General features: G+C 55.7%; 1 protein-coding gene across 1 annotated transcript in view; it reads left to right on the top strand.

The window, feature by feature from the left end:
- Positions 1-10,036, top strand: part of LOC119107316 (plexin-A4) — a gene marked incomplete in the record, with an annotated part of 24,646 nt that extends 14,610 nt beyond the window's left edge. The window contains 13 exon segments of the mRNA XM_037230740.1: positions 356-532; positions 961-1,047; positions 1,663-1,825; positions 2,330-2,597; positions 3,091-3,231; positions 3,682-3,895; positions 4,328-4,517; positions 4,896-5,182; positions 5,638-5,909; positions 6,771-6,913; positions 7,332-7,477; positions 7,938-8,078; positions 8,690-10,036. Coding sequence (XP_037086635.1) covers positions 356-532; positions 961-1,047; positions 1,663-1,825; positions 2,330-2,597; positions 3,091-3,231; positions 3,682-3,895; positions 4,328-4,517; positions 4,896-5,182; positions 5,638-5,909; positions 6,771-6,913; positions 7,332-7,477; positions 7,938-8,078; positions 8,690-8,725 — 2,265 coding nt within the window.
- Between the last annotated feature and the right edge of the window lie 11,779 nt (positions 10,037-21,815).

Raw genomic sequence — 21,815 nt, forward strand, 5'->3', positions numbered from 1 at the left:
GGCGATGTTAGTGGGACGTCGCTCACGTTATGTTGAGCAGGCTACAGCGACGTCTGAGGTTTCACGGGGTGTTGGGAACGCGGCTCCGCCGCCGCCGCCGCAATCAGGCCATTTGTAATGGGAGATGTGATGGCCAGATGCTAGGGTTAGGTGTGTGAATGAATGACTACAAGTAGGCCTTGGCATTCGAATCTCGCTGTATTCGCTTTTTCTCCCGTGTTTTCTCGATGCCGGACCGGTTTTCGAAACTCGTCCCAGTCAGCTAGTTATTGGCCTTTAAGGGCGCGTCCACTGCGTCGGTTGCGCCAGAAAAGCGAACCACTGGTGCGACTGACGAACGCGCCGCACCTGGCAGGGCCGGAACCTGAACCTGGCCTGTAAGGACACGGACGTCACAGTCAGGATCGGCACCGAGTTCTGCAACGTCACCTCGCTCTCTCAGAACCAGCTGACGTGTAAGCCGCCGAAGAAGGCGCCGCTGGCCATCGGCAGTGACGGCCAGCCCACCGACCGGGAGCTGCCGCAAGTTGTGGTGAGTGCATGCGCCGACAGATGACAGGGCGGCTGCAATTCTTGGGTAACGGCCGGCAACGGATGTATGCGACGCGATTCTATTACCGCCTCAGTTAGATGGATTATTTATTGTCTCCCTTGTCTTATTAGGCCAATCACAAGCGTTCATTGTACGCGATCGGTTCAAGTGTTTTACGAGCAATCATGACAGCGACTCGTCGGCGGTTTGAGTTACGGCCGCCCGCGCGTAAGATTGATGCGCACCGCCGGACATTGTATTTGTTTGGTCGCCGACGGCTCGTCGGCGCCGTGATGCCGGCCGGTCTCTGGTGATGTAAGCTGCCGCGCCACGCTCTGGACGTGCTCTGCCGTTGGCCGCGCCCAGCCAGGTTGCGGCGCCGCTCTGGGCCCGGTGTGGGATGGGGCTCACGCCGGTGCTGCCCCCAGGTGAGCATCGGCAGCCGCCTGAACTACACCATCGGCCGGCTGTCGTACGCGGCGCTGGCACACGGCAGCGGAGTCCTGCCCGAGCCGGTACGGTCCGCCGAGACGGCGCCACCCCCCGGCGTTACGCGTCCCCCTCCCCGCCTGGTGTGGCACCCTTGCTCAGTCTGCCCCTGGCGTAACGTTCCACGGATCTGTAATCACTCCGGACCCGTACGCTGCTGATATGACGCCGCTCCTGACTTCCACGTGTCACCCTTGTGTGGTGTGTCGCCTCTGTTAAGCGTACCATGGTGCGGTGGCTCCTCTGATCTCGCCGGCCCCAGCTGGCTCACTGACTCAGTTTGCCGTGTTTATGAAATACATTTCACGGTCCAACTGTGCTTGCTTCGAACGTAACCTGGTCGATGGATGTAATGCGTTGTTTGTGTGTGATCCAAAGTGGCGATTATTGGAAGAACTGAGTTTTGTTATGCTTTGCAAAGTTTGTAACCACTAATGTTCCCCCGAAGCTCTTTGCTTAGCTCCGTTTGTTTTTAATAATGGTCGGGATTGGCACCTGGCTGCTAAGAGGAGGAAGGGCAAGCCTTGTTGCATTGTTGCGAACCAGCTGATTGATAATGCAAATATTTTGTGACACGTGACCTAGACCTGGTGTTGGCTGACCTGACCTGACCTGATCTGACCCGCCCCGCCCCGCTGCAGGTCATCATCGGCGTGGCGGTAGCGGCCTGTCTGCTGGTGCTGGCTGTCATCGGTATCCTGATCGCCTACAAGCGCAAGTCATCCGAGAGTTCGCGCGTGCTCAAGAACATGCAGGAGCAGATGGACGTGCTGGAGCTGCGCGTGGCCGCCGAATGCAAGGAAGGTGTGTGCCGCGCCAGAGGACGCCGGCCGGTCCCGCTCGGGCCTGGAGGGACAGTAGGCGCGCACATCGACCGCTCGAACCTGGAGGGACAACAGACGCTCACACCGACCGCTCGCTCCTGGAGGGACAGCGGACGCCGGCTGGCCCCGCTCGGACCTGGAGGCTGGAGGGACAGTGGACGCCGGCCGGCCCCGCTCGGTCCTGGAGGGATAGCGGACGCGCACACTGACCTCTCGGTCGACCCGGTGACCGCGCGTCCAGATTACTAGTGGCTTGCTGGGGAGGCCCGCGTGGTGGAGTTGAGTGAGCAGGCACAGGGTGGATATCGCTTGGCTCTGTAGGATGTGGCACCGCATTTACCAGGACTATAGCTAATGTCTAGCTCTCCATCCGTCAACGCGGGTTCTGATTGGTGCAGCTCCCGCTTCGTGAAGTGCCGGTTTGCCGTCGCTGTGTCACGCTGACCGACGGTGTCCCAGCTGACGCTGCTCCCCGCCGCCGCAGCGTTCGCCGAGCTGCAGACGGAGATGACGGACCTGACGTCTGACATCACCGGCATCGGCATTCCCTTCCTGGAGTATCGCGCCTACTGCATGAAGATCCTGTTCCCGAGCCAGGAGGACCACCCGGTGCTGCAGTGGAACAACCGGCCCGACCTGCAGCGCCGCGAGAAGGGGCTGCGCCTCTTTGGCCAGCTTGTCATCAACAAGACATTCCTGCTGCTCTTCATACGCACCCTGGAGAGCAACCGATACTTCAGCATGCGCGACAGGTGCGCGCCGCGGGGCCGGGCGGGACCGGTGCTGTCGCGAAGCCTCTCGGCAGCGGCGAGGGTGCCGTGATATACTCCGGCCAAATGGCTCTATCCCAGAATTGGCTTGTGTACTGCAGGCGTCTCCTTGACTTGTGCGACTGGCGTGAACGACTCATTGGTGCTTGATGCACTCTTCTAGCATTTGTTTGGGTATAATTGTACTTTGGGCACCTGGGGGAACTCCATTGTGGCCTCGCCCTCACTGCACCCGTGCAGTGTCAAGCTCTTGATCGCTGAGTTCTCGGTGACTGGCGTGCACCGTATGGTACTCCTGCCGTCTCGTGACCTCAGAGCTCCCAGCAGGGCCCAGCTGTGGCGTTGAACACATGTGATCCCTTGCGTGTCGCGCTCATAACGTCTCGCCCCATGACAGGGTCGTACCGTGGAGCTGTCGTCGTGATAGCCAAGTGGCCAAGTGGCGTCCATCTCCTGACCTAGGTTCTGTCGGCAGGGTGAACGTGGCGTCGCTGATCATGGTGACGCTGCAGTGTCGGATGGAGTACTCCACTGACATCTTGAAGACGCTGCTTTCTGAGCTCATCGAGAAGTGCACCGAGGGGAACGGCTCGCACCCCAAGCTGCTGCTGCGGAGGTGAGAGCGCGGCCGGCGGCGACACGGCCTCCCGCACTCTTGGCGCGGCGGCTCAGGTTACAAGCTGAGGCTCAGGCTCGGGCTGACTCAGGTTACAAGTCGTGCGGCCTGTCGCCTGTCGCCAGCTTTGTGTACACTTCAGTTCATCGCATGCGTACGTCGTCAGTGGGCGCCGTGTTGAGGGCGGTCGTCCTCTGAACTCGCTCTCTGCCATTCCGCACCGTGTTGAGGGCAGTCGTCCTCTGAACTCGCTCTCTGCCAGTCCGCACCGTGTTGAGGGCGGTCGTCCTCTGAACTCGCTCTCTGCCAGTCCGCTCGCCGCCCTCTGTCTCGCCCCGCCCGGCTCGTGTTCTGGCTCCGGCCGTCGCCACCGACGCCCCCTCCCTCCTCCCCCCCCCCCCCCCCCGTCATTCGCCCGTTAACGCCGTCGCCGTCGGCGCTGCCTCGCAGAACCGAGTCGGTGGCGGAGAAGATGCTGTCCGCTTGGTTCACGTTCCTGCTGTACAAGTTCCTGCGGGAGTGCGCCGGCGAGCCGCTGTACCTGCTGTACCGCGCCATCAAACAGCAGGTGGACAAGGGCCCGGTGGACGCAGTGAGCAGCGAGGCGCGCTACTCACTCTCCGAGGAGAAGCTCATCCGGCAGCAGATCGACTTCACCTACATGGTCAGTGGCGCCGCTGCCGGCGACAGCCCACGCAGTCGTCGGCCCGGCGTGTAGTGCTCGGACGCGTGCACTGCTCGCCTGTATACAGCCGGTGACGTGGCCTCGTGAGCGGGGGCGGGACGGGGTGGTCTGAGCCGGGTGCTGTCTGCTGGCGCTTAAGCAGGCGCATCGACTGGTGGCGTTACGCGGTGCCCGTTGGTCAAGGTGAGAATACGGAACTCACGGTCGAAGAGCCGCGCCTTGGAAACACGCCGCGGAACTGCTTCGCGGCAGTCGTCGCGAGAGACTTCGACGCCAGAGTCCTAGCGCGTTGACATGGCGGTGCGCCCTCCCAGAGCTGTAAATAAAAGAAAACAATGTCGAGAGTTATTCAGCGCGGCTACCTAGTGCCGTTCGATGGCCGTCCGCTGACGCTGCGCCATCTCTCGGCAGACGGTGTACGTGTCGATGCCGACGCAGACGGTGTACGTGTCGGGCCTGGACCCGCACCAGGACAACGTCGACATCCCGGTGCGCGTGCTTAACACGGACACCATCAGTCAGACCAAGGAGAAGAGCCTCGACTCCATCTACCGCTCGACCCCCTTCTCCATGCGGCCGCGCAAGGAGGACCTCGACCTCGGTACGTGGCGGCGGCGGCGGTGGCGGCGGCGCGCCCGGCCGGGACGGCAGGCCGTGGGGCAGGCGGCGGGATGGGGTGTGGGAGGCTGCTGGGCCGGCTGCCACGCTGGTCGAGCCGGTATAGGTGGGTGGTAGGCAAATTTTACGTGGGGGGACACCGGTTGTCTGCGCGGCAAATACGGAGCTGCTGCTGTCAAGGAATTGTTGCTGTCCTTGTGAGAGGAACTGGGATGGGCTTGCAATGTCCAAGGCGGTGTTCATATATCCAGGCTGGAGTGGTGACCCAATGTGTAGACAATCTGGCATGTCGCGCCGCGCCGGCCTGGTGGCTGACCGCGGCCTATCCCCTCCCCCCCCCCCCCCCGTCCCCTATCGGCAGAATGGCGCACGGGCAACTCCGGTCGGCTGATCCTCTACGACGAGGACTCTACCACCAAGATGGAGGCCGGCTGGAAGAAGCTGAACACTCTGGCGCACTACCGCGTGCCGGACGGCGCGCTGCTGACACTCGTGCCCAAGCAGAGCTCGCTCTACAACGTCAGCATCCTGTCGGAGAAGTCGGACAAGTCGCACAAGTACGAGACGCTTAACCTGACCAAGTACGGCGCCCAGAGTCCGCCCCTCAGCCGAGCCATGAGTCCCACCAACCAGGAGAACGGCATCAAGGTGAGCGGAGCCCTGGCGCCCGGCAGGAGAGCGGGCGGCGCCGGCGCGTGCTCGCCGCTACAGCGGGCCTGTGTGTGCGCTGCTGGGTGGGACTTGCCCGTACCGCGTCGCCTCTCGTCTTTGCCACGGTGTGATTGGTCCCTCGCGTAATTTCGTTTAGGTTTGATCGATTGATGGATCGGGACGTTACCGGTTTCTGCGGTATGGACATGCTATGTTCCCTTCCGCCCTGCTTGCGCTCTTTCAGAGCACATGGCTCCATGGGGGTGTGGTATTCCCCCCGTCACGTGTTCTGTAGGGCGGTACATGCAGTCATGAACAAGCCCCGTCTCCACTGCCTTGCAGTTATCCCACCTCTGACACAGCCAGTTGTCTCCGCAGGCGCAGGGCACGATAGACAGCCGCGTCCGTGCTCTGACATCGCGTCCGTGCTCTGACACCGCGTCCGTGCTCAGGTGTGGCACCTGGTGCGCCACTCCGAGTCGGAACAGCGGGACGGCGAGCGCGGCAACAAGATGGTCTCCGAGATCTATCTGACGCGCCTGCTGGCCACAAAGGGCACGCTGCAGAAGTTCATGGACGACCTGTTCGAGACCATCTTCAGCACGGCGCACCGCGGCTCGGCGCTGCCGCTGGCCATCAAGTACATGTTTGATTTTCTGGACGACCAGGCGCTGCAGCACGGCATCCTGGACCCGGACACGGTCCACACGTGGAAGAGCAACAGGTGAGGCGCCGGCGCTAGGGTGCTGGAGGCGGCGGCCACGTGGGCGGGCGAGTAGGAGGGAGGTGACGTGACGGGCGGTGCTTGCGTGGTTTGGTATGCTGTAGGGCCGCAAATGTGTGGTGTCCGGGATGGCTGGTGGTGTGCGTCAAGTAGTGTCGGGTCGATTTGTGGGTGTAGTTTCCTGTTGGCAGTGGCATGTCGTGAGCTTGCCAAATGCCTGGGCCTGCATGGTGAAAGCATAGGCGTAGAATCTGGTAAGCGGTTCGCGAAATGTTTGCAGTCTGGTAAGTGCCCTGTCGGCCTCACACGCCTTGACAAAAAAATCTGGTGATGGAAGCTCACCACTCGCTTGGCACTTGTGCGGACAGCAGCTCTGTCAACAGCTGCGCCAGCATTACCAGCTGGCGACTTAGCCCTCACGCCATCGCGTGATCCCGTGAGTGGCACGTCAGCTAATGTATACCCGGCCGTGCGTGAGCAGCACCGTAGTTTTCAACACATCGGCAAGACCGTGCGTGCCAGGCGTCACGTTGAATGATCAAAGCCTGCGAAAAGGCCCGGGCTTGTCCCGCTAGCCAGGTGCCGCTGACAGGATACGGACTGTAACGTGACCGTTTCGCTGACAGGATACTGACTGTAACGTGACCGTTCCGCTGACAGGCTACGGACTGTAACGTGACCGTTTCGCTGACAGGATACTGACTGTAACGTGACCGTTCCGCTGACAGGCTACGGACTGTAACGTGACCGTTCCGCTGACGGGATACGTGCTGTAACGCGGCCGTCCCGCGGACAGGATACGGATTGACACGACCGTCCCGCGGACAGAAAGCGTACTGTAACGCGACCGTCTCGTTCCAGTCTGCCACTGCGGTTCTGGGTGAATCTTATCAAGAACCCCAACTTCGTGTTTGACATTCACAAGTCGAACATTGTCGACTCGTGTCTGTCGGTGGTTGCGCAGACCTTCATGGACTCGTGCTCCACCTCGGAGAACAAGCTCGGTACGCTGCCGCCTGGCGCGTGGATGGGGGACGGTCTGGGGAAAGGGGGGTGGGGTTGATCATCAATGTGTTTCGTGCCTGGCTCCGGAGAGAGCCGGGGCCAGTTGGCGAGATCATTAACCTGGCCATGATCATTAGGATCATGAACTCTCCGGGAGCTTATGAAGGCTCATCAAGGATCATCTACCCGCTGGAACGGCAGTGGCTTTATATGTGGGGCACGGATTGTTAATCAGTTGAGCCTTGATGACGATGGTATAGCGGGGCTTAGTGTCACATTAGCTGCATTGGGCTGCACCGGATTACTGAGCCCTGCAAACTGCACGTTACGTTACCGAGTGTGCCGCAGCGTGGGGACGCGCCTGAAGCACGGTCTCGGCACTCCCCCCACGTAAGACCGACGGCCTGTCGTCCGCAGGCAAGGACTCGCCGTCGAGCAAGCTGCTGTACGCCAAGGACATCCCCATCTACAAGGAGTGGGTGACCAAGTACTACGACGACATCAACCGGATGCCAGCCATTTCCGACCAGGACATGAATGCCATGCTGGCCGAGGAGAGCCGGGTCAGTGGGGTCGGGTCAGCCGGGGCAGTGGGGCAGCCGGCTGCTCTTCGGGCGCCGTCGGCTGTCTTGTGCGGGTCTCAGCGGTACCCTGGAGGCTCCTGCTGTTCAGCACTGATATGCGTCGACACCTGCGCGCACCCCGCCGGCCGCTGAGATGGGGCGCGCATGTACGTAAGACCAGAGACAGGTCTCATTTCAATTGAAACATGTCGTGGTCGGCATTTCGTCTGAATCCACCCGCCTCTTTGAACTAGGTTATTTCATTCCCAGCTCTGAACCGTCGTGATCGTTTGCCGGCCGTCAGCAGGCATCTGGCCACTGGTGGTATGGCAGAGTGTTGCGAGTTTGGATGTGCTCGGCCGAGTGGCCATCTATTGACCATATTGAATGATTGGGCCGTGCGATCTGGCGTGAGGTGCTGCCCCCTCTGTCGGTGCTGACGTCGCCCCGCCGGCCGCAGCTGCACCAACAGGAGTTCAACACCAACTGTGCGCTGCATGAGCTGTACGCGTACGCCGACAAGTACACCGGTCAGCTGATGGCCAACCTGGAGGAGGACGAGTTCTCCAGCCGGCAGCGGCTGGCGCTCAAGCTGGAGCAGGTGTGTGACTGGGTGGGGAGCGCGGGCACGGTCGTGCCGACGGCGGGGCGTCAGCGGAAGGAGAGGAGGGACTGAAGACGGCGGGGTCCCGCGAGTGACGCGGCACGACCTGCTGGGGAGTGGATGGGGTTAGCAGTTGGCAGATGCCAGACCATGAGCGCAAGTTACGGCATTGAGCCGGCGTAGCCGAGATAATGCGGAGAACCTGACGGATACGGCTGGAAACAGCTGGCATATGGCACCTGGGTGGCTATGTTTGGCGGCAACGTGCCAGTGTAGGTGAGAGAGGTCCCGCACTGGTCGGCCAGTGAGGGTCGATCGGCTCCTGTCGAGCGGCGTCGAGGTGCTGCCGGCGCGCGCTTTCCTGGAGCCCGCGGCCCGCTCCGTCGCAAACCTGCCAAGCGCCGTCGTATATGTCCGCAGCCGCATCGCCGCCGGAGGTTTTATGACGTCTGCTGAGATGACGCCGCCAGACGGCCGGTCGTTCGAGGGAGCGGTGCGGCCTCGCGCGCCGACGGCCGGAGCTCGCTGTCGTACGGTGACCCGCCGTCGCCCCCCCCCCCTCCCCCCTCCCCCGCTGTCCGGCGCTGACCGACGCCGCGCGGTTGCAGGTGCACAAGATCATGGCCGGCGAGCCGGATCCCTGACAATTACAGTCGGGTGTGCTGGAGTGGACCGGCTGGAACGGAGAGTGGCAATAGGCGCCGCGCGCGCTACTCTGCGCGCCCGCCGACCGATCTCAGCGGCGCGACGCCGCGCGGCCGGCGCCGGCCGCTTCTGTGTTTCCACAATCAAAACGGGCACCGCAGGCCGCAGTGGATTTACTCTCCTTGACGTGCGGCGTCGCAGTCGCCGAGGCTGTCGTATGTATGCGCGCGTGTGTGTATGTGCGCCGGCCGAGCGTGGCGCGGCGCTAGATCATTGTGATACTTATTCTGAATATCAAATGGTGTTTTCTATAGCGTGCGAGCGGCCGGGCCGGACCGGCGCGTGCGTGTCTCCGTGTTGCGGCTCGCGTGTGTGTATGTCGTGCGCCGCCGACGCCTCACTCGTCTGTCGTCCCACTCTATTGCGTTGCTCAATCGGCCTGGTAATCTTCCAAGCGCGGCGGCGGGCCTGGTTGGCCGCGCGGCCGCGCTGCGGCGCCACCGGCGGGCCGAGCGCGCGTGCCGCCGACGGACGCCGGGCGGCGTGAGCTTGCGCCCGTGCAGCGTGTACTTACGTCCTCACCGATCCCTGTGCCATGGTGTGTGTACATAGTGTCTGTATAGGCTCAGTCACAAACGGAGCAATACCGCCCCGCACCCTGTGTTGATATTGCGTTCATATTCATTTTTCACCGTCGCGCTATTCGCAACGAATCTGTTTTTTATTCCAGTGAAAGCGCGTTGGCATGAGTACGCAGTAGATTCGCTCGACGGTATGCTATGCTGGCCGCACAGGCTTTGCGCTATATGTGCTCAGGAACGGCGGTCTTACGCGAACTCTGATTGGTTTGGCTCACTCCGCCGCCGTGAGGCGACAGCTAATTGGCTTCGGCAGTCTGCGTCTTGTAGCTGATTGGATTCGGCAGTCTACTTAGCGTTGCTAACTGGCTGAGGCAGCGCACGTCGCCTAGCCGGTTGGCTCGGACGATCCACGCCGTGCAGCTGACTGGCGGAGGCAGTTTGCGCTGCTGTCTGATTGGTCGTCACACCCATTCCGTTGTCGGCGCGGGTCGGTTGAGATTCGGCACGAGTGGATTTTGTAACGGCTCGGCGGCGCGTTAGTTGCTTTTTACTGGATCTAGTCTCAACCACGGCGTGCCCGCCGGCGATGTTCATGTACATTGTGATTGGGGGCCCGGTCATCTCTGCTGTACAGAAACTGTTTATTGTTATATTATGTATGTATGTGTTTGTATTTGTATTTGTGTACATCACGCTCATTGCGTAAATACATTTTTCAATGAAGGTGTAGCTGATTGCCTAATCTCTGAATTGCGACGAGAAGAAAGCGGGGAGAACGAGGCGGGACGTCCCGTTATAACTGCCGAACACGTGAAGTGATGCTGGGGCTTGCTTGTGCAACATGGCGTCTGCTCTCCCCGCATGAATATCGATGCGTAATCGGGCAATGTCTACACCGTACGGGACGCGGCTCCCAGGTCTACACACGTGGCGCTTTCAACCGAGAACTGAAGCTGCGATGCCACGCATAATGTCGCATAATGTCGTACAGATACGTGGATCACGAAACTAATGTCCCTAGGGAAAGCAAGGACTCACAGTGTAGTGGATACCGGAGCATGGGTTGTGCTGGGACCCATCGCCGCGTTTTTGGACCCACAAGTGGTTAGCGCTTGTTGCGCTGCGCGAAGAGACAACGTCGTTGGCAAAGGTAGTGCTGTCACGGCGGCGGCGTGATATTGACTCATGTCTCAGCAATATCAAGTGGATATCGGTTAAACTTCAAGGCTGTTTAACGTTATGGGTGATCCGGACCCGCTGTCCGTGTGACGCAGTTCCACGCACCCCGAATATCAAAGGTATGCACGCGCACATCTGTACTGTGCGGCGAGAGATGCCAATGTCATCGTTGCTGGAGTTTTTTGGCATGCTGACCGCAGTTTGGCCCATGCGAACCTTGTTTCCCAACATGCATTACCCATGGCAAAAGCGACTCCCTGCCGAATGTTGAACTATACCCGGCATCGTGCTGTGGCCGGTGCCGTGAACCAGATGCGAACCGCACCGTGAACCAGATTCGAACCGTACCGTGAACCAGATGCGAACCGTATCGTGAACTCGATACATGCGCATTCACGGCGTGCATCGTCGCGAAGGTGGCATCCGTTGTGTATGAGATTTAACGACAATCCAGAGAGAGAGAGAGAGAGGAGAGAGAGAGAGAGAGGGAGAGGGAGAGGGAGAGGGAGAGGGAGAGGAGAGGGGAGAGGGAGGGGAGAGGGAGAGGGAGAGGGAGAGAGGGAGAGGAGAGGAGAGGAGAGGGAGAGGGAGAGGGAGAGGGAGAGGGAGAGGGAGAGGGAGAGGGAGAGGAGAGGAGAGAGAGAAAGAGAGAGAGAGATGCATATATATACATAAACAGCGCTTCAAGAGTGCATATATGTATATATATATATATATATATATATATATATATATATATATATATATATATATATATATATCTCTCTCTCTCTCTCTCTCTCTCTCTCTCTCTCTCTCTCTCTCTCTCTCTCTCTCTCTCTCTCTCTCTCTCTCTCTCACACACCTCTTTCTCTCTTCCTGTCTCTCACATGCGTTCTCTCATACTCGCTCCCTCCTCGTAAAATTTACGATTTCATTCAGTCTAGCCGCCGTGTTCATTTCGGGCAACAATGGGAAAGCGCGAGCTAAGTTTTGTTGGAGTGTTAAAATTTCCACGCGCAATATGCAGGCCAGATGCTTGCCTTACAAGCTCACTGCAACTTTGAAAGCCTCGAGACGTAATGTCGCGCAGAGTCATTGATCACGAGAGAGCCTGCAGACTATGGCAAAAATTCTACTTTGACGAGATAATCGATCTGGTCTAGTCATCCTGGCGGACTGCATCGTGCTGCTATGCTGAACATTAAGCTTCTCCACTGGCATCCACCACCGACTGACGCATGCTTGCGGCCTATACTAGTCATTTGTTAAACACTTCAGCTTTCAGCTACCGCTCTGTCTCACCGATGGCCAACGGGATTTACAGAAATATATCGATCAGGCCATTGCACAACATCTAGAACAATGGAACAGATCGCAGCCGGTGGTTGGACGGATCGTGCGTATGATGCTGCGCGTACGACTTTGCAGTAAACATGAGACTTGCTGACCCGTCATCAGCGACCAGAGACGGTCAGAGCGACCGCCGCTGCCCGCGCTCTGACGGCGCCGTCGTACCCACCGCCTGCTGTCATGCGACCGCTCCCGAGACGGAGTCGTTTCCACAGAGCTGTCTGAAGGAGGACCGACCGTGGCACATCGCGAGGTCTCCGCGGCGCTGCCCCTGATCTGGTCCCGACGAATCCCGACGGCTCTGTCGGCCGTCATGCCTCACCAGTCTTGCCTGTTGTGCCGAGAGTGGATGAATTGAGCTCGGAAGGGGCGAGGCATGCTATTCAGTCAGAGGGTCTTGAGCCCTCTAAACTTGTAGCCTAGCCCCCAGACCAAGCTCCATAACTTAAGCCCCCCCCTCCCCCTGTCCCCAATAGCCATTCCTATGATAAACCCAGCAATGCAAACAAAACAGACTGAGATAATGTTGAGTTTTCTCAGATGGCAATACAAGGGTTCCACATCCGAGGAGAACAGAACGTTGGGGCTTACTGGACCTGAGGCCATATGGGATTGGCTCCTTGACATACCGACCCAAGGGCAGATATGTCAAGGTCCTGAGTAGGTGGAATGGCCCACGTTCTCACTTGGTATTACCCTGGTAGTAGTTGGTAGTCACGGCCCTGCTGGCTACCATTGCTAGCGGCGCCTCGCCTTTGTAGACCTGTCGAGGAATTGGGAAGTCTGACGGCTTATGGCACGGTGTTGGGAAATCCGACTGCTTATGGCACGAGGTTGGGTAATCTGACGGCTTATGGCGCGGGGTTGGGAAATATGCCGGCTTATGACGCGGGGTTGGGAAATCTGACTGCTTAGGACGCGGAGTTGGGTAGTCTGACGGCTTATGGCACGAGGTTGGGAAATCTGACTGCTTATGGTGCGGGGTTGGGTAATCTGACGGCTTATGGTGCGGGCTTGGGAAGTCTGACGGCTTGTTGCGCGGGCTTGGGTAATCAGACAGTTTATGGCGCAGGGTTGGGTAATCTCACGGCTTATGGCGTGGGGTTGGGTAATCTGACGGTTCATGGCGCGGGGTTGGGTAATCTCACGGCTTATGGCGTGGGGTTGGGTAATCTGACGGTTCATGGCGCGGGGTTGGGTAATCTGAGGCTCATGTGCTGTCCGCTCCATGACGCGAGATCTAGGTGAGGAGCATGGGGCTACCCCATCCGTATCAGGGAACTACCCGGAAACCTGGTGCTGTAGAGCACGCCAACAGAAACCGAGCGTAATGGGCTTTATCGCCTTTGCTTGATTGTCATCAACAGGTACTTCCTTTTTTATCGCGCCTTATCACCGCAAGCGAAGCTCTGGCACTTATTCCCGAGCCCAAAGGGCTTAAGCAATCTCCAGACTATAGCGGGCCGAGGACAGCAACGCCACCTGGCTGTAAACGTGGCCACGTCCCCGGTCACGGAGACTGTCCAATATATGAAATAGCGGGCAGAGTGGCACATGCCAGAGATCCTTGCAAGGTGTCCCCGTGTAGAAGAAGAATACCTTTCTCGGCCTCGGCCTCCAAGCAACTCTTGTGCAAGAAAAGAGTATTGACTGGCAGCGAACGAAGCTGATCCCGGCGGACCCTGGCGGACCATCACACGGGGTAGGTGTGGGGGCGGCCCGGGCATGAACCTTCAGCCCCCGCTCCAGTCAGGACCCTAGCGGACCACCACACGGGGTAGGTGTGGCGGCGGCCCGGGCATGAGCATTCAGCCCCCGCTCCGGACAGGACCCTGTCGCCAAAGGATGAATATGTGAAGCGTTAAGTATCATGGACACTTGGTGCCGTCAACCCTCTCTCAGTTCATATTGTTAGAAAGACAGAACAGCTTTGAAAGGGATGGCTTGACTGAAACTTGTAAAAATCACTAAGATCTTAGCTATTCGTAAGATTCCAGATTTTTTGTCCTGTCCCTGGAACTAATACGTTGATTTTGCCAATGCAGATTGCAAGAGTAGTTTACTACCCGGAAACATGGTTTATCTCTGGGACCGAAAAGTTGCTTTTTGGGGTTTGACTGTTCTGCCGTAGGAAGTAAATTAGAATGGATTTTCTTTCGCAGGTTCTAAGAAAAATGTATTAAAACTCCTTTTTCCGGTGCATTTAAGATCGGGACACTTTCGTATACTGAGAAGCATGTATTTCAAGGGCATGTACAACTCGAAAGCTACCAGCACAGCTCGTAAAAGAGAAGTCATGCAAGCAATTTATCACGAACCAGAAAACCAGGAAGCTTGCCTTCCTTACTAAAGTGCTTTGGAGCCGTGCATCCAGCTCCAACGAGGCGGAGTCCTGCTATTTGATAACTTCCTACCCGCTCACAAGGCCAGCTCTCGCGCCGCACATTCTCGCCGATGAGGCCGTCCCGGCGCGGCCCCTGCTGGCACAGTGCCCGGCTGCCGCCCCGGCTCCCTGAGCCCCCTCCCTCGAGCTCTTGAGCCCTGGCTTACCCAGCCGAGGGTGAAGAGCGCGAACAATCTCGTCGCCTCCTCCCCGTTCGTCATAGGGTTATTGCGCGGCCGAGGTCCGACACGGGCGCCGACGCCGCCGGCCATTTCGGTGCGATCGATGGGACGTGGTCGGCATGGGCCGCCTCTCCTCCCCGTCGGCGTGGGGAAATGTGCGTGGTCCTCGTGATCGGCCTAACGGTCGCGATCGGCTCGACCGCCCGACGGGACGCGGGTGACGCGGTGCAAACGCCGGCGCGACGGCACGTTAGTGAGACATGACGACCTCGCGGCGGATTCTTTTGACGCGATGGCACTCGTTTGATGGCACTCGAGTCATGGACGTGACGAGATGTGGTCTCCGGGGAGCAAGAAGTACACGTTTACCGATTCAACATGGCGGAAACAGGAATTAAATGAGTGCAAGGAACCCATGCTGTTGGCGTGACACGGAAGAAGGTAGGCTTCATAAACGTACAAACGTTTTCCATTATTTCACTTTTCCAAGAACGCAAGAGATTCCAAACAGCTACCTTATGCCAACCCTATAATAAATACATACACCTAGAGTATATATATATATATATATATATATATATATATATATATATATGGCAAAATATATATTATATTATAACTAAAAAATGTATAAAACCTAAAATAAATTCTTAAGCCAGCTGCCAAACGATGGATTTTTCAACATTTCCGCTCCTGTTTTCAGTTGTTACTCTACGGTATTAAGCCCCGCCCTATTCGTTGTGGCACTATATAGTACCCACCTTCCGTACGGTCCATGATAAACAGATATGCTGGAATACTGTTTTGACATTTAGCTGGCTAGTGGGCTCTGGGTCTTGACGGTCTTTCGATCCATCCGATCCCAAATATGCATGCATGCAAATATTTATGCAGATTAGGTGATGTGCCACGCATGTTGGGTAAGGTGGGGAGACATGAGCCACTTACAGGGGTATGTAACAGCTATCCGCCATAAGCCGCATGATGAAATAAACTGATCAAAATGATTGGTTCCTTTTTGTTCTGGCTCCATCCTTCTCCGTGGTTGAATGGCTGCTTCGGCGCCCGTTGGGGGACGGAGGCTGAGGCGGGCTGCACAAGACGATCGCGCGGCACGAGCAGTCGTTAACGCAAGGCTCTGGTGGTAAAAGTCGCAATCCAGGTATGTTTGTTGTTACAGCCTTCCGCATGGTATTACGTCTGATCAGCACGACTGATCTGGGCTTACTTTCCTACCAGCCAATCAGGGGCCTAACTGATCAGCGTTACAGTCAGGGGGCTCACGGTCCTGACAATCAGGGGCCTTACACAGCCCACGACAGAGCACAGCAGCGGCCCCTACCATGACGCCATAAGCGTCCGAAAAACACTCACGTCGCATGCAGCCTTTGTGCCAATCCACCGCGGCCGGCCCTCCCTGGCAAATGCCCGTTGAAGTGACAGTTTGACAAATGCACACAACATAGTAGGAACGTGCACGGATGCACTTTGCATCACACCTGTATGTAGATTCAGGACGTAAAATTACGACGCGTTTGACGAAGTTAAGCTCAGACACAAAACGCTGTTATATAACTTCAATATTTCCTTCGCGGTTAGGCCTATTACGACATGTGAGGTGAAACATCAGACCAGGCAGGTGCATACCGGCGCAGAATTCATATCCGCCAGGGACTTGTGTTCGCCATCTGAATACTGACGCTAACTACCTACGCTGGTGCAGGGCTCTCATAGCTCTGAAGTGTCCCGAACGCTGGCAGGAACTTTGCACACAGGACCGGCACATATTGGTGGTCGACAGGCAAGAACGCTTTATGACGGTTGCAATGGCTCGCCGACTTTTGATAGAAACGAGGAGGCACGCCAAAAGGCCCGGGCGGACGGTTCCAGGGGCTCAGACACATCACAAGATGTTCCGGAAAGAGCCACAGCAAACGGGTCTGTTCGCGAGCAATGCCCCATGCTCTGAGCTCTCGAGACCCGCTGGTCAGCGCTGATGGTAGCATCAGCACAGCTGCACTACGTCAAACGCAGTGCGTCCTTAGCGTCGGCGAGTGTTTTGAAAGGCGCGCCCGGCACTGTCATGGCCGCCGGGGCCCGCCTGAAGACAGTGAGAGGGCGTAAAATCCTGACAAGCCTGGGGCATCGCAAATGCCACGGACCGGTGGCCGCAGGGACAGCGGTCTGTCTCTGCGCGCCCTGATCCGCTGGTGTAGGGTTACTAGGATGCCTCAGGTTCAAGTCCCACGGTGGCTTTGATTTTAGCCCCGCTGTTTGTTGTATTTCTGGCATCTGATGACCTCTGCGATGGCAGAAGACAAGGACCAGATGCTGTCGGCACCGCTGTCTCTGTGCCAGGGTTCGGACCTAGTGGTCTGTTTCCGTCTGTTCTGCAGCATCGACGCAAACCCATCAAACCTACCTGGTGCTGCTGGCTTCTGGAAAGTTTCCTTCTCTCTGGAGATGTAGAAATGAACCCAGACCCAGCACGCAGGCTGAGAATGCTGCGAGTGTTTTCCCAGAACGTATGCAGCTTGAAGAACAAGTTATGCACTCTGCGCTCCCACCGTGGCAAGCTAGCTGGCTTCGATGTTGTCGGTCCTGACCGAGACATGGCTGGGACCACATGTGCTGGACTCAGAGATACAGCTGGGTCTCCCGGACCATGTCTGGTTCCGGAGAGACAGGAACGGCAGAGGAGGAGGCGTTGCTTGCGCAGTGAAGACAAGCCCGTCACTGCTTTACCGACCAGACCTGGAGCCCAACTGCGAGGTGCTGGCGACCCAGTTGGGGACCATCTATCCTGTCATCATGGCTGTCTGATACCGTCCGCCAGATGCTGACCGTGGCATGAAGTCGATCGCTGCCTCCTCCCAGAGAATCCGCTCCGCCAATATGCCGTTTCTCATCGTGGCGACTTTAACTTGCCTGAGATTTGGTGGCAGGGTAATGGGGACGAAGCTACGCTACTCAGGCACACCGTCAAAGCCGTCAAATTCCTGGACTCTGTCGCTGAGTGTGAAGCGGCGCAATCTGTAGCGTCACCAACGAGCGGGGAGAATATCCTGGACCTCTCCATCTCCCATGGCGGAGCTGCTGTATCTAAGGTCGGCGACGGTGTTTTGATCTCAGACCACCGTATGGTGACGACTCAGTTTTCTGTAAAATGTGGGCCGGCCCCCGCCCTTCCCGATTTAGGGCTTACAATTACCAACAGGCAGACTTCAACGGTCTGCGCACTGCTCTCGGGCTTAACACGTGGCGTATTCTAAATGATTTGACCATTGATGGTGCTGCCCACCTGTTCTATGATCTTGTATTCGCCGCCACTGCAGACTTCATACCTGTTGTTGAGCTGCGAAAGAAATTTCCTCCATGGCTTGACCGGTTCGTTCGAGACTTGCTGCGTGACAAGGAAATGGCTCACAGACGAAAGAAAGCGCTTCCGACCACCGAAAATATTGCTAGGCACCGCACTGCTAAAGCCGGCTTCAAAACAGCAGCTGATGCTAAATATCGCGAGTATTTGATGGGTCCAGTGCGGGACTTTAAGGACAACCCACAACGTTATTGGTTCTTTTTAAAGTTTTTAAAGTCATCAGCGAACATATCTCCCGTTCTTGAGTGCGATGGCAATGTGTACAAGGGTGATGAGGAGCTTGCCAACTGCCTGAATATGTGTTTTGTTCGCAATTTCTGCGACCCTGACGTTCGTATATTGCCTGACTCACCTTTGCTCGATGCGCCTGGATTAGACCGCCCTACCGCACCACATGGCTTTAAAGCACACTAGTTACGCGATCTCAGTGCTCATAAGGCCTACGGTACCGACGGGCTCAGTGCCGGGATTATCAGGGACTGTGCCGAGGAGCTGGCTGTTCCATCAGAAAGTAGAAGCACGCTTTCTCTAAACTATGGCGTCTTCCCCGCCATGTGGAAGCAAGCAAATGTGATACCGGTGCACAAAAAGGCTGCCTGAAAATTACAGGCCTGTGTCTGCTTCCTGGCTGCCCAAAGATAGTAGAGAAATTGTAAGCGACGCTCTTGCAACACAAGCCTTTCATATCTTCTTGAGCACTGATGGACATCTATATATATATATATATATATATATATATATATATATATATATATATATATATAACACATCAAAATATGCATAAGCACCAAACAGATGCAATTTATACCATACAAACAAACAGAACAGATGCCATTAGCGTGCGATGCCAACATACCAAACAAACAGATGCAATTTATACCGATTACTCTTCAGCATTCACCAGCGTGAATCACCTTCTTCTGTTACACAAGCTTCGCTATTCTTTTTGCATCACTGGCCGTGCGTACAGGTGGCTGGAGTCGTACCTGAGCAAATGTTCACAACGCGTAGTACTGAATGGCAAACAGTCTGACTGGATTCCAGTGCAATCTGGTATCCCGGAAGGCAGCATCCCGGGACCGTTGCTGTTCGCCTGCTTTCTGGCTGATGTTCCTGACCAAATCGACAGTTAGTGCCTGATGCATGCTGATGATGTGAAAATTCATCACCGAATCGACGACGTAGCAGACTGTCTTACACTTCAGGTGGATTTGGATCGCCTCTGTAAATGGTCCAAAAACTGGGGACTGAAACTGAACCCAGCTAAGTGCAATGTCATCTCATTCACCCTCTGCATGTCACCTGTTCACTAATCACACGCACTAGACGGCCACCGCTTGGATAGCTGCCAGCAGATTCGCGATCCTGGCGTCTTGCTGGACACCAAACTCACCTTTGTCATCACATAGATTCAACCGTCTCAAAAGCAAGCAGGATGCTGGGCCTTCTCATGCGAAGCGTGCAAATGCCGTCGTGCCCTCGTCAAGCGCGGTTCAATCACAAGGCTTTGCTTTGTGCCTTGAACGCCTATGTGAGGTCATTGATAGAGTAAGGTAGTGTTAGTTGGAGCGGTGCTGCCGTTTTCCATCTCACCCGGTTCGAATGACTACAGCACCACTTTCTCATGTGGTTGGGTTCGAGTAGCCAGTCCCGGTGTCCTCCCCTGGATTATGAGCATCTTCTCGCTTTCTTCAAAACAGCATCTATCAAGGCACGCTTTGCTCAGTCTGGCATCCTATTTCTATGCAACGTATATCACGACAGGCTTGACTGCGCTCACCTGACATCGCTGTTCAGTCTGGCTACACCCTCGGTATATCAGCCTTTTCCACGTGCCATTCGTAAGGGTCAGCACTGTTAAAATGGATTTGTCGCACGACTGCCCGTTGTCTGCAATCAATTTTTGCAGCATTTTCCCCCAACTGCCTTTTTTATCCAACAAAATCATTCCGATCTGATTCTTTTAGGTTCGTCAGCCCTCCTGGAACAGTCTCTTGATGACTTGATGTACGACTGTGTATAATGTGCAGGTGCCTGTGTGTGTTTGGTTAGGTTTTTGTCTGGATGTGTATCGTATATTTATTGTTATTCAAACTAGACTGCTTCCATAGTTAGGCTTTTCTGTGGAATGCTTATGTTCTAAACAAACAAACAAATGAACAGATATCATGCTTTGTCTGACGACATGGAGAAAGTATCCATTGAGGACCCTTCTCGCTCGCTCGCATAGCAGATAGCGATGCAGCGGGCCCATTCGATAGCAGAGTAGGTGTAACGGGACAACCCAGTGCACCACAGACGCAGAGGGGCGTAGCGACCAGCCGAGCGAGCTGAGTCAGCTGCGCAGTCAGCCATCTGCGCTCGTAGATTTTGTCTGACGGCGACGCGGCCGTCCGGAGGACAGAGCTTTTTCTTCGCCACGCCGATGCATTCTCCCCCCGCCTTTTTAGAGGTAGCTATCTCCTTAAACATCTGGCGGAACGTGACGGTATTTTAGATAAGTATATTTGCAACCTTAAGCGTTTGGTATAACAGTCCAAGTTACTACTATGTCGAGCCCCTGGACCACCTGTGACCTCATTTCCTTGCATCTGTTGCGGCACTGTGGCAAATCGAAACGCTGGGAAATTCTTGTGGAACGCAGGTAAAAAACCAGCTGCTTTATTGGCACTGGGTCCATCAGATTTTATTAGCTACGATTCGAAATAAGTGAAGTAGTTTTGCGAGTACAATAAGCGCCAATGACGTTTAAATTGTTTACATTGATTACTCAAGCTTAAAGTCACATAAAATCAAACATTGAAGTTGACGTCAAAGAATTCCATGTGACCGTTAAATCATGTACAAAAACTATTGGCATTTGCCAATGATGATTAAGGGCTCACACACAGCCCAGACTCACTGTTTCCGAAATTTAGGCTTGCGGCTAGTGTGAGCCTAAATTTAGCGTTTTTTAAGATTTAAGCTCACGCTAGCCCAACTTTAGAAAACTGCTCAAGTCATTTCTAGAAAATGTTGTTCTATTCACACTTTTAGCTGTAAGGATGAAAGAAACAACGTTTTTTCGTGGTCCCACGAAGAAGAAAGCAAGAGCATGGATCCGAACTCGTGAACTTTTGGCCTTGGTCGCCTTAAGGTGCGCAGTAGGGTAGTGGTGGTGGATGTTGGTGGGGAAGGGAGAAGCGATGACATAGGATGGATGGTCCAGACGCCTATCATCAAGCCCTATAAATATTCCATGTGGCACGCGGTCTTCAAAGAACTCTGCAACCGTACCAACAACGCCACTGTAGCATCCCGAAGGTGAGCTTTATCAAAACTATTTGATAATCATCGTTTAGAATGCTTCATATGAAATGTCAAATTTAAATAGGTGATACTTATAACAAAACATTTATTGGCATGTCTCTTTATATTACAAGCTGCTAAACATTTGGACAATTTTGTTCTTATAGCCAGTTTTCAGCAGTCTAGCAAAACGCAACCACAACGCCCCCTCAACACGAATAAACATTTGAAAACTTCATAATGCCCCACACTCGCCGACGTCTTTCCAGCGGCAGGCTCACTGGCTGGGCACGGGGAAATATGGTTTGCATCCCTCACTCCCAGAACTGTGAGAAACTAATCGAAATGTCCGGAATTTATCGACAATACTGCCAGATAGCGCGTGCTTGGCTTATTTTCCGTATCTCTTCCTATGCTTATAATGCTGGCACTTCAAGTGAAACCCAACGATTATTGAAGGTAAGGCGAAATCTACCAGGGGAAAACCTCCCGACAACGCACTTCTCAGCAAAAATCCCTATTTGACGTCACGGGGGGGGGGGGGGCACTACTTTAACAGTGACGGCCGCACCCGCGACAACGGTCATGAGAGATCGCACGTATTACAACACGTCTGGCGGGTGGAATGATTCGTAAGGTCAAAGTAAGCATGATTGAATGAAAAAATTCACAATTATGCCTGGTTTTGAAGAAGACTATTCGAGGCCGATTCGGCGCGTTTTACGCCAAAGAAGTGCTTGATGTAAGGACTTAGCTATGGCATCA

Source organism: Pollicipes pollicipes, unplaced genomic scaffold (assembly GCF_011947565.3).
Source record: "Pollicipes pollicipes isolate AB1234 unplaced genomic scaffold, Ppol_2.1 Scaffold_6686;HRSCAF=7923_pilon_pilon_pilon, whole genome shotgun sequence".
In the NCBI taxonomy this organism is placed as follows: Eukaryota; Metazoa; Arthropoda; class Thecostraca; order Pollicipedomorpha; family Pollicipedidae; genus Pollicipes; species Pollicipes pollicipes.